The sequence below is a fragment of the Girardinichthys multiradiatus genome, chromosome 5 (assembly GCF_021462225.1).
Source record: "Girardinichthys multiradiatus isolate DD_20200921_A chromosome 5, DD_fGirMul_XY1, whole genome shotgun sequence".
NCBI classification, from domain to species: Eukaryota; Metazoa; Chordata; class Actinopteri; order Cyprinodontiformes; family Goodeidae; genus Girardinichthys; species Girardinichthys multiradiatus.
This window is the reverse complement of record NC_061798.1, coordinates 12956731-12969216: the sequence shown is the minus strand read 5'-3', so window position 1 is coordinate 12969216 and position 12486 is coordinate 12956731. Positions and strand designations below refer to the sequence as shown.

The 12486-nt window shown below is 41.9% G+C and overlaps 1 protein-coding gene across 1 annotated transcript; it reads right to left on the bottom strand.

The window, feature by feature from the left end:
- Window positions 1-2254: 2254 nt before the first annotated feature.
- Window positions 2255-12425, bottom strand: tyrp1b (tyrosinase-related protein 1b). The gene is made up of 9 exons (XM_047364230.1): window positions 12272-12425; window positions 11262-11620; window positions 10942-11050; window positions 9449-9662; window positions 8139-8343; window positions 6443-6610; window positions 5987-6166; window positions 2852-2998; window positions 2255-2765 (listed from the first exon to the last, which is right to left on the bottom strand). Exons 1-9 carry the CDS (start codon window positions 12283-12285, stop codon window positions 2560-2562), a joined length of 1602 nt encoding a protein of 533 aa, XP_047220186.1. The 5' UTR covers window positions 12286-12425; the 3' UTR covers window positions 2255-2559.
- Window positions 12426-12486: the final 61 nt, after the last annotated feature.

Here is a 12486-nt window from a genome sequence, read left to right as displayed (position 1 = left end):
ATTTTGTCATTGTTGTGTGACAAAATATGGGGTCAATACTTTTGTGAGGCAAAGCAGTTCTGAAAACTCCTCTCAAAATGAAAGTCATTCTAAATTTTTACTTTGCTCCAATTATTTAATGTACTTCTTTGTCATTGAATGTGACAGTATAGAAACATATTGATGAAACTGCATCTTTACTGCCTAGACTCCAGGAGAAACCTCTTAAGGGGTACATGACAACTGTGCTCATGCGTTCAACCTCTTGAAAAGGCCACATGGGAGCAGAAATTCTGTGAGCTGCACATATTTGTTTGGAGCTATTCAATGCCATGCGGGACTATTGTATTTTCAGAGAATCTGACGTAACAGCTGGCTTTTACTGGGAAATAACGAAAGGTCACAACATGAGAAAGGGAGGCTGCACATTATTTAGTTGTTGAATCCAGTGCATTTAGTGTATCACAGTACTCTTAAAATTACCTTGAATGTGAGTCAAGGCTGACCAAAAACTGAACAAAATTGAAATGTGAATGTTGGAACACACTTAAATGTCAGTTTTATTAGAGATTTTTAATGTACTGTGCAATTCAGCTGATTAAAATATAAAAAGCAGTTTGATTGCACTTGTTTAAAGCATTTTTCTCCTACCCTGGAATAATCTGGATCTTTGTTTTTTTCTATAAGCTTATCAGTCCTAATTTAGCCTGAACACCATCAAACTATAAAAATACAGGGGTTGGACAATGAAACTGAAACTCCTGGTTTTAGACCACAATAATTTATAAGTATGGTGTAGGGCCTCCTTTTGCGGCCAATACAGCGTCAATTCGTCTTGGGAATGACATATACAAGTCCTGCACAGTGGTCAGAGGGATTTTAAGACATTCTTCTTGCAGGATAGTGACCAGGTCACTACGTGATACTGGTGGAGGAAAAGGTTTCCTGACTCGCTCCTCCAAAACACCCCAAAGTGGCTCAATAATATTTAGATGTGGTGACTGTGCAGGCCATGGGAGATGTTCAACTTCACTTTCATGTTCATCAAACCAATCTTTCACCAGTCTTGCTGTGTGTATTGGTGCATTGTCATCCTGATACACGGCACCGCCTTCAGGATACAATGTTTGAACCATTGGATGCACATGGTCCTCAATAATGGTCCGGTAGTCCTTGGCAGTGACGCGCCCATCTAGCACAAGTATTGGGCCAAGGGAATGCCATGATATGGCAGCCCAAACCATCACTGATCCACCCCCATGCTTCACTCTGGGCATGCAACAGTCTGGGTGGTACGCTTCTTTGGGGCTTCTCCACACCGTAACTCTCCCGGATGTGGGGAAAACAGTAAAGGTGGACTCATCAGAGAACAATACATGTTTCACATTATCCACAGCCCAAGATTTGCGCTCCTTGCACCATTGAAACCGACGTTTGGCATTGGCATGAGTGACCAAAGGTTTGGCTATAGCAGCCCGGCCGTGTATATTGACCCTGTGGAGTTCCCGACGGACAGTTCTGGTAGAAACAGGAGAGTTGAGGTGCACATTTAATTCTGCCGTGATTTGAGCAGCCGTGATTTTATGTTTTTTGGATACAATCCGGGTTAGCGCCCGAACATCCCTTTCAGACAGCTTCCTCTTGCGTCCACAGTTAATCCTGTTGGATGTGGTTCGTCCTTCTTGGTGGTATGCTGACATTACCCTGGATACCGTGGCTCTTGATACATCACAAAGACTTGCTGTCTTGGTCACAGATGCGCCAGCAAGACGTGCACCAACAATTTGTCCTCTTTTGAACTCTGGTATGTCACCCATAATGTTGTGTGCATTTAAATATTTTGAACAAAACTGTGCTCTTACCCTGCTAATTGAACCTTCACACTCTGCTCTTACTGGTGCAATGTGCAATCAATGAAGACTGGCTACCAGGCTGGTCCAATTTAGCCATGAAACCTCCCACACTAAAATGACAGGTGTTTCAGTTTCATTGTCCAACACCTGTATGTACTCATTAGTTCTTTTTGCAGTAATGCCTAACATCCACATGGGGGCGGTGTTTGTTATGTTATAAAGACAGCATCACTCTGAATTAACCAGTTTTTCCGTGGAAAATTAACATTAAGTGGTGCGATTTGCCAGATGGCCCCAGGCTCTAGACAAATTAATTTGCACTTGCAGCAAAAGGCCTGTCTTAAGATCAGTCTGCGGTCTGTTCATACAGCCCTGCCTTTTTACTTAATGACGAAGCTGGGAAAACAACAGAATGACAGAAATAGGGACACAAACATCAGAACAGCCTTTATGACATGATCCATTAAACTTTCAAATAAACTGGCACACTACAAGCTGAATATAAGCAAGATTGAGCAACAGGAAATAATAAAGAGGTGAAACTGACATTTTGTTCATAAATTACCTGGTATACATCAGTGATGTAAAACTTAGTATTAGATCAGAGACAGACAGCCCAAGTTCTGGGTTTGAAACCACCTCAACTTTATTAGAGGAGATTGGTTAATAAAAAAAGGCAGAAAAAATGTGTGAAAACGTCAGGCCTTCTTTTGAGACAAAAGTGGACTCAGACAACAGACTGCGACTTGTCCAGCCTCCTGTCCTCTTCCGAGTAACGCCTGTAGGTCTCTGCCAGCAGCGGCTCCAGGGTCTCAGCTGAGCCTTGGGAACGAGCTTGCACGGCACAGATGATGAGACCGCCCAGGGCAGTCACGACCACCACTGCCACAACGATGGCTACGGTGATGATCTCAGACAGGGTGAGAGGACGAGCTGTGCAGGAAGGGGGCGCAGATTAAGTGAAGAGGGGTCACTGAGGGGGCAATGAGTTAATGGATGAGTGTGTTTTTACTGCTCACCTGGCCACTGGACCTCATATGAGTATCCTAGGTTTTCAGGGGCTGGTACAAACATCTCAGCATTGGTGACAGGAGGCCAAAAAGGAACCATGTTGAACCTGCGGTTATGTCCAATAGGGGCGTCTTCCTCTGGGTAAACTATATCACCTGTTGGCAGATAGTTACTGCTGTCACACATCTATCTTTCCTCAACGTTGAATTTACAGTTTCTATGCATGTTTTTGTACTGTGGGAGGAAACCAGAGCACACGGAGAGGGCCCACGCATGCAAAGTCTATGTAGAAATGCCCCTGCCGGTATCTGAAACCAGAACCTTGATACTGATAAGCAACAGTGCTAACAACTTCTCTGCTGTGCAGCCCCGTCTGAGGTATGTTTCTTTCAGCTTTGCTAATCTAGGAATATTCTTCCCGCTATTATTCTTTGCAAAATAGTTTAAGCTAATTCAGACTGGATGAAGAGCATCTGTAAACATTTTTAAATCTTGGTAAAGATTCTCCACTGGATTTAGGTCCAGACTTAGATTGGGCCACTTTAACAAATGAATATGCTTTGATCTAAACCTTTACATTTTAGCAGTGGCAATATGTTTAGGGTTGTTTTCTTGTTGGAAAATCAGCCTTTTGCGACCTCAAACTTTCTTCCAGGATTGGCTTATATACAGGTCCTTCTCAAAATATTAGCATATTGTGATAAAGTTCATTATTTTCCATAATGTCATGATGAAAATTTAACATTCATATATTTTAGATTCATTGCACACTAACTGAAATATTTCAGGTCTTTTATTGTCTTATTATGGATGATTTTGGCATACAGCTCATGAAAACCCAAAATTCCTATCTCACAAAATTAGCATATCATTAAAAGGGTCTCTAAACGAGCTATGAACCTAATCATCTGAATCAACGAGTTAACTCTAAACACCTGCAAAAGATTCCTGAGGCCTTTAAAACTCCCAGCCTGGTTCATCACTCAAAACCCCAATCATGGGTAAGACTGCCGACCTGACTGCTGTCCAGAAGGCCACTATTGACACTCTCAAGCAAGAGGGTAAGACACAGAAAGAAATTTCTGAACGAATAGGCTGTTCCCAGAGTGCTGTATAAAGGCACATCAGTGGGAAGTCTGTGGGAAGGAAAAAGTGTGGCAGAAAACGCTGCACAACGAGAAGAGGTGACCAGACCCTGAGGAAGATTGTGGAGAAGGGCCGATTCCAGACCTTGGGGGACCTGCGAAAGCAGTGGACTGAGTCTGGAGTAGAAACATCCAGAGCCACCGTGCACAGGCGTGTGCAGGAAATGGGCTACAGGTGCCACATTCCCCAGGTCAAGCCACTTTTGAACCAGAAACAGCGGCAGAAGCGCCTGACCTGGGCTACAGAGAAGCAGCACTGGACTGTTGCTCAGTGGTCCAAAGTACTTTTTTCGGATGAAAGCAAATTCTGCATGTCATTCGGAAATCAAGGTGCCAGAGTCTGGAGGAAGACTGGGGAGAAGGAAAAGCCAAAATGCCGGACGTCCAGTGTCAAGTACCCACAGTCAGTGATGGTCTGGGGTGCCGTGTCAGCTGCTGGTGTTGGTCCACTGTGTTTTATCAAGGGCAGGGTCAATGCAGCTAGCTATCAGGAGATTTTGGAGCAGTTCATGCTTCCATCTGCTGAAAAGCTTTATGGAGATGAAGATTTCATTTTTCAGCACGACCTGGCACCTGCTCACAGTGCCAAAACCACTGGTAAATGGTTTACTGACCATGGTATCACTGTGCTCAATTGGCCTGCCAACTCTCCTGACCTGAACCCCATAGAGAATCTGTGGGATATTGTGAAGAGAACGTTGAGAGACTCAAGACCCAACACTCTGGATGAGCTAAAGGCCGCTATCGAAGCATCCTGGGCCTCCATAAGACCTCAGCAGTGCCACAGGCTGATTGCCTCCATGCCACGCCGCATTGAAGCAGTCATTTCTGCAAAAGGATTCCCGACCAAGTATTAAGTGCATAACTGTACATGATTATTTGAAGGTTGAAGTTTTTTGTATTAAAAACACTTTTCTTTTATTGGTCGGATGAAATATGCTAATTTTGTGAGATAGGAATTTTGGGTTTTCATGAGCTGTACGCCAAAATCATCTGTATTAAGACAATAAAAGACCTGAAATATTTCAGTTAGTGTGCAATGAATCTAAAATATATGAATGTTAAATTTTCATCATGACATTATAGAAAATAATGAACTTTATCACAATATGCTAATATTTTGAGAAGGACCTGTATAGTTCCACCCATGTGTCAGTCAACTCTGACAAGCTATACTGTCCCAGCCTGGTTAAAAAAAGGAACAGCCCAAAATATAATGATGCTGTAAGACCACAATATTTCACTGTTTGGATAATGTGTTTCACATAATTTGCAGTGTACTTTTTCCACCACAAAAAGTTTAATTTTGGTCTCATCTTCTTATATGTTTTCTTTATCCTTTAAATGCCTATTGACACACTTTGAAATTGAGTTCTTATGGCTATAACTCTTTTAAAAAGGTCAGACCTGTGGGACGGACAACTAACAGTTTTTAGATCACCGGATTTTGTGTTGACGAATGAGATGGGGTGCGAGATCTCTGCAGCTCCTCCAGAGTTACCATGGACCTTTTGGCTAATTCTCTGTTTAATGTTCTCCTGTCAGATTAGGTGGATTGCTATGCTTTTGGTAGAGTTGGTAGACTTGGTACAGTTGTACAAGACTTTTTCCATTTTCAGATGATGGACTGAGTGCTCTGTGACTAAAACTTGAATATTGTCCTCTATCAAACCTCTGATGCCTTCACGGAACAGCTATATTTATATTGAGATTAAAATACACAGAGCTGAACTCCATTCATCAAGTAGATGACTTCTTTTGGTACTTAAGTGCACTGGGAAAATGCAGAATGGAGAGGGCTGAATACAAGTGTACACCAGGCTTTTCAGATTTTTCAATTATGCCCTGCTTTTGTGTTGGTGTAGCACATAAGATCCCAATAAAATATACTGAAATCACAGATGTAAATAGACAAAATGCAAAGCTGTTTAAGGGTGTAAATACTTTTCCGAGGCACTGTGAGCTGTTAAGCCTGGATGTGTCCAAGTCTGATTGTACCTGGCTGGTGCCTGCGGAGCCACTCATCAAAGATTGCATCAGTGAAGGTGTGTAACAAGACAAAGATGGGATCATTAGGAGACAGGTGAGTCTGTCCACCTGTCCCATTGAGAAAGAGGTGAGCTAGATTGTGGAGGCTGCGGATGACAGGGTCATACATCCCCTGGGGGGCGCTGTAGCCTGGTTAAAGTAGAACAAAAGAGAGAAAAGAAATGAAATCACTCATTTACCAATATTAGGAACAACAAATGCTGTCTTGGAGCTAACCATATGTGCATGTGGGTGGAGGATTGAGGGAGAGAGAGTTTCTGGCTTGGGTGTTCATCTCTATACTTTCACACTCAAACTTCAGCAGCTTCCTGTGCAACTGAGCAGCAGTTTTCTCTATCTATTGATGAGGTAATGTCGAAGCTAAAATGCTGCTTTGGCTCTAAATGATAGCTGGCAGTTGGACACCTTCGATGCTGTTCCTGAAGCTCTCGGAGGAAGTGGAGTAGTACGGTGGAGTGTCGAAAGCGTTGAGTTCCAGACAGTCCAGCACATCCTGGGGCTCCGGCAACTTCTGCACCATGGGTCGTGCCACGTTGCCCGCTGGGTTCCTCCTGATTGGGCTGCTCTCGGTACCTTGGAGATTATGACAAAAAGCAAGAAGAGAGACAAGGTTGCTCAAATCAAGCAAAATTAAAGCATCAGTTCATAGCCCGGCAGGATTTCTGATTTCTGGGCCTTTTATTACAGAGAATACAAAAATGTTTCTTTTAATCAAGATTGGTGGCTGGATGAAGGTATTTGTGGTCAAACTATTGTTGCTTGCTCTTTTTAATTGATAAAACTACAGAATCTACCAAAATGACCCTGATCAAAGGTACATAGATGGATGGCTTGAAGTGTCAGTTGTAGCTTTAGATGAAGCACTTTATTTTTTAAGATGGTAAAGCTAGCCAACCTTCTTGGCAAAACCCTCTAGTTCCTGCAAATTCTTTGGCTCTGTACATATACTGCAAGTTTGAGATCTCCAAAAGTGAGTCAGTGTTGTTAATGTCAGGAGGTTGAGATGGCCAATCCAGAACCTTTTGTTTGTTTGTTTTTTCAGCCTGATCTGTTTTGGGTCATTGCCATGTTGGAAGGTCCAGGTTTTGATTAAGTCCCCTGTGTCTTTATAGTTCAAACATTCCTAAAACATAAGCTGTCCACCTCCATGTTTCACAGTAAAAATGGTGAACATTTTCACTATAAGCATAATAAATGGTTTCACCTGAACATTCACCATGATTAAGCAAACAATATACATATTTTTCACTGAAAAATTGTAAAAAAACACAAACTTTCTGCCAGGGGATGTAAACTTATGAGGACAGCTGGATATCATTTGGTGTCTCCTTCTATGTGGCACATTGTAGCAGTCAGATCAGTCTTAGACATGACAGGATGGCAGATAAATTTATTTCAATAAGACTCAACAGTAGTGTATGGGGCTTTATAACTGAAGTTTTCTCCTTCTTTTCTCCTCTGCACTCGTGATCTGCGTCTTTCTTTGTCTTTGTGCTTTCTCTCCTACAAGTAAGCAGGGGGGCTACATAAATGGGCTGTGTGTGTTTGAAGATTATTCCCTGAGATCAAAGAAACCCGTAGACTTGCTAGATTCCTGTCTTCAACAAGCAGATGCTCAAATGAGGCAACCCCCTTAGCACCTACCACCCCCCACCCCACCCCAACCCATTTGAGGAGCTGTTGCTTGTTAGTGCGGAAATTACTCAAACTTATGACTCTCCAAGTAAAGAATGAACACTTTTAGGTCGGTCATTTGTATTTTAACCTACTCTAGCCTATTGTGAAACGCTAAAGACTATTTGAAGCTCCGTTGTCTGCTGCTGAAGAAATGTTTCAAAATTCATTGTGGAGGAAGGCAACCCAGAAGGCAAAGTCTGACAACTATAATTTCAAACAAACTGTGCTAATAGCCAGTAGTATTGAATTTAGCACAACAGCTGTGAGGTATTATTTATAGCAGCTTATGTTCTACATCCTCTCTTTATGAGCTTTCTGCCCTGTTTTTTTGGATACAACTGAGATGTTGTTGTACATCAGCAGCACTGCTCGCCTTTGCAGTGAAGTGCAGGTGATTGTCTGTGTGGTGCAACTGGCTTTTTACTGTTGCAGATGGTGCCCAGCGTATCGTAATCTTCCACGCTCTCGCAGATGACCCTCCACTGAGCGAACACGGAGTTTGCGCTAATGGAGTTCAGGTCAAATGTGCTCCTCGCACCCAGCAGGTCATCAGTGCAGATGTCGCATTCGCTGCCGCCGATGGCAAAGTTCCAGTAGGGCAGGGCGAAGGTGGGGTCACCCAGCATATCCTGATTGGTTAACATAGGGTCAAAATGAGTTGAAAGATTAATACTCATGTGTAAGTACACTTTTTTGTAGAATGTCGTATTGCATTATTTTTAGAGTTGGACAGAGAAATTGGCTGGTGATTGGGGCCTTGACTGGTGACCAGTAGTGAATTCACGATTCCTTAGCGCAGGGGTGGGCAGCTCCAGTCCTTGAGAGCCGGTGTTCTGTGGTCTTCAAATGGTCGAGTTATCTCCTCAGTCAGGTTCTGCACAGGCCTGGTAATAAGCCATGCATTTGATTGAGGTGTGTTGAAGCATCGACACATCTAAAACTTGCAGGACACCACCCCTTTGAAGACTGAAGTTACCTTGCTCTGTTTTTAAAAGATGTTGTCCTGCTTCAACACACCTGAATCAAATGCAAGGCTCATTGCCAGATCTGTGCAGAACTTAACTGAGGAGATAACTTAGCCATTTGATTCAGGTATGTTCAACCAAGGACACATCTAAAAGTTGCAGGACATTGGCACTAGTGCACTGGAGTTGCCGACCCCTGCCTTAGCACTACCACACTGTGCTGAGAACAACACTCAATAGTGTGGATGTTGTTACTGAGTGGAAAAGAAGGTAACTCTTTCCAGAATCAGTGAGGTGTTCCAAAAATAAATACAAGAAAGCAGAGATGTTTTAGCTCTTTAAAAAGAAACAGTTTTCTACAACAATTTAAGACCTCTGTCTGTCATGGAATATGTTTGATTTGGAAATGTTAACAGCTTTTTGGAAATCTCATTAGGTTAAAGGTCTGCTTTTTCTTGCTATAGGTAGGGAAACAGCTGTTATTGTTATGCCAGCCATGTAAATTACTTTTTTAAATACTGTTTTTACATTTTCTTTTGTTATAGCCTGCAGGTGCCAGTCTTTACAAAAAGCAGATATTGAATATAAACCTCAAAATTATGTTTGGGGTATGATCTATTTTTATCACTTTCCCCATTTTTGAATAATTTTCAGAATCCATCCAGCATCATCCCTATACCCTGTTTTTCTGTTTGCTTTTAATCTACCCAGAAGATCTCTATTTTCCCTTCCACCTGCCAAAAAATCCCCTTCACTCTCTCCTACGTGCCTGCATGTCTTTCTCCAGTTGCAGCAGATGAAATCGATGCCAGGTGACAAAACCTGGACCTTCATGTGAGAAGTCCACACCTCCAAAGCTAGCCTGGCCTGGCCCAAGGTACGTCTTACTGACAGAGTAGTAGTGGCTCCAAACAAAGTAGTTGTAAATTGTGATGTTCTCAAACTGTGGGGTGTTGCCATCAGGTCCGAAAACCTCCTGGTACCTAAGATATGGGAAGAACACAATTTCCTCATAAAAAAATTAATTACCAGCTACTACTACTGGTAATCTAAAAAAGCCCTTCTTAACCATATCTACAGTCTTTAAGGGATGTTTTGGACTTCAAAATGAGATTTGGTGAGGTTTTAACATGTGGTAGACAGGTGTCAAACGACCATACGTTTGCAGAGGACCCATAGAGAACCTCCTCAGTTATGCACTTTGTGGAGTTTTTGATGGATATAACAGCGGATTTATATGTTACCTGTATGACTGCTGTGTAGGCATGTTACAAAATGAAGGAAATAGCAGCAGATTAAAAAGTTCTGAAGATTATCATTACTCTTGTCGCCAGTTGCTTCAGCCTCTACATCCATGTTAGAATCCATCAAGATTTGCAGATCATCTGAGTAATATTTGGGCTCAAACATTTGTAGTTGAACTCCTTGCAGTTAAAACATTCCTTCTGTCTGAGTTGTAATCTCAGGAAAATGAAAGTCAAACTGGACAATTTGTTAAATGTTGCTTGCCCTGGATAGCATTTATTATCTTTTTGTTTGCAGTTAAATTAGCTATTTACAGTGAAACCTTTTGACTCCTTCTTACATCAGCGACCTGAATGTTCACAGAAACATAGATTTAAGGTTTTTTTTTGTTACCATGCTTTTAAAAATGTATTATTGTGAAATCCTGTGGTGGAAATCCATAACTTTTGTATCCTGCTGGGTTATTTATGATAATTGTATATTTTTTTTTTATAAAACACACCCATAGCCATTTAATTTAAGTTTGTTGCTGTTTCCTCGGCCAAACAACACATGCTAAATTTACATTGGTTGAAGCTGCAAGCTGTGCGACAAGCTGTCATTTGTTAAACGAAATAAAATAGAATACGTTCCTGAGCATTTCAAGGTCATGTAATTCTTTGGAAATTTTCCCGCTCATCAGGCAGATAAATACAGCCAGCAGGTTCGGTTGAGAAAACAGTCAAATTTAAACAATGGCCTCTTGTGAAAGTGCAGACATTTAATATCCGCTAATGTGGAGTGGTTGAGCTAAAAGGGGGACGTGTCTAATTAGCTGCCTTTCACCAACGTCTCTACAAATTCACTGCAATATGTTATCTTTCCAGTACATGTAAGGGAATTATTTCAGATAATAATAACTTCACAGGATTTCAAAAAAATCTGAACTGTCTCTTTGGTGCCAACCCAAAGGGATTTTTCCTCCTTAAAGTATTGTACTAACACGTAAACCCAAGATGTCAATAAAGTATTGTATACCTTCTTGTACAGATGACCAGGTTAGGGTGGACTGTACTCTTAGCTTGGTCTAAGGCATTTACAAAAGCCTGCTTCTCAGCTGTGCTCATCAGCATGATATTCCTTCTCACTAGAGTCAGGTTGGAGGAAGAGAGAGAGAGAGACAAAAGTAAATGTTAATAAAAGTTTAACATTTGTATTCCTTATCTCCAGATGATAAAATGCTCCCTTAATCCCAGAGGCTGATGTTATCAACTTGTGAAAATCAAAAGGGCACATAAGGACAGAGACTCACTGCATTGTCTTGAATTTAAAAGACCAATGTGAATCCATTTTCTTACCTACGGAGATCCTCTGATCACAGTTTGGCCCAGTCAAACCATGATTACACCGCCCACAGTTGTAGCCACTGAAATTGCCATTACACTGGCAGGTGCGGTTGAAGAATCTCAGAGGCCACCTCTCTCTATCATCACGCTCTGTGTAAGGGTACTGTGGCCCGTGGCGTCGAACATCAGCTGCGATTGTCACACACTGCCCTCTTCCTGTGCTGGAGCCACACTCATCCCTCGCTACGCCTGTAGGGGATGGACAGCACTGGCCGCTCCGCAGCCCCTCAGGTGTGATGCACTCTCGTGGAAACTGGGCCAGAGCGTGGCTGGCGCAGAAGGTCACCACCAGCAGACCCACAATCCACACGCTAATACATTGCAGAATGATTAGGAACAGATTAAAAAGCAAAGTAGAAGTTAGTTCAGACAATTTTACTATGAGAGTTATGTTGCTTTATACCTTTACAACCTTCATCCAAGAACATATATAAGGCAAAAAACTATTCAACATTAAACCGACAAACTTAAGCTCAAGAACAACACATCGGGTATGCATTCTTTTGTTGAAGCCAGTTGACTCAACATTATCATCAAACCTTTAACTTCTTAGACGTCCCAGCAGGCAGTGCAAGTCATTATTCATAATTCACAATCCCATTAGTTTTCCAACATAACAAGCTCAGAAACGCTTTCAACAGTAGCTCGTGAGAGATGATTTCCTCCCTCGTTCGTTTTGTAGTTGGATTTGCTTGTCTTTTGAAGCTTGTAGATTAGGAATGAATGGAGTGACTAATGACTTTGCAGCAGCAAATGGAGATAATAAGATCTCATGGAAAATTATCAATAAAAACACAATGGTGATGGTTTACATCTTTGTGCCTTGGCAGCCTCTAACCTCCACACAGAAAAGCCTTACACTTATTGTCAAGGTGTTGAAGCAGTCATTCTTATGTTAAAAAGTAAGACCTCTAGTTGGTTATTATACTTGAAAAAGAAAATAATATAACATGGATCCCTACCTCTGACGGTGCATGCTGCTCCTCTGTTTTCAAAGAGTTGGCCTTTTTCTCTCATTTGTCTTAAATAGTCATTGGACACATGACCAGACCTTTGTGGAGTTGGTGCCAGTCTGCTCACGCACATGCACGAGTGAAGTGCCCCACAAAGCAGGCTGCACATAACACTTGAGGGTACTCACACAGTAGAGATGTTTTTTTCCAACGTTCATTCACAT

Coding starts and splice junctions, on each gene's coding strand:
- tyrp1b (XM_047364230.1), bottom strand. Junction 9,663..10,941: donor CTGGTCATCTGTACAAGAAG/GTATACAATACT, acceptor CCCATATCTTAG/GTACCAGGAGGTTTTCGGAC. Junction 8,344..9,448: donor AACTGGAGAAAGACATGCAG/GCACGTAGGAGA, acceptor TTAACCAATCAG/GATATGCTGGGTGACCCCAC.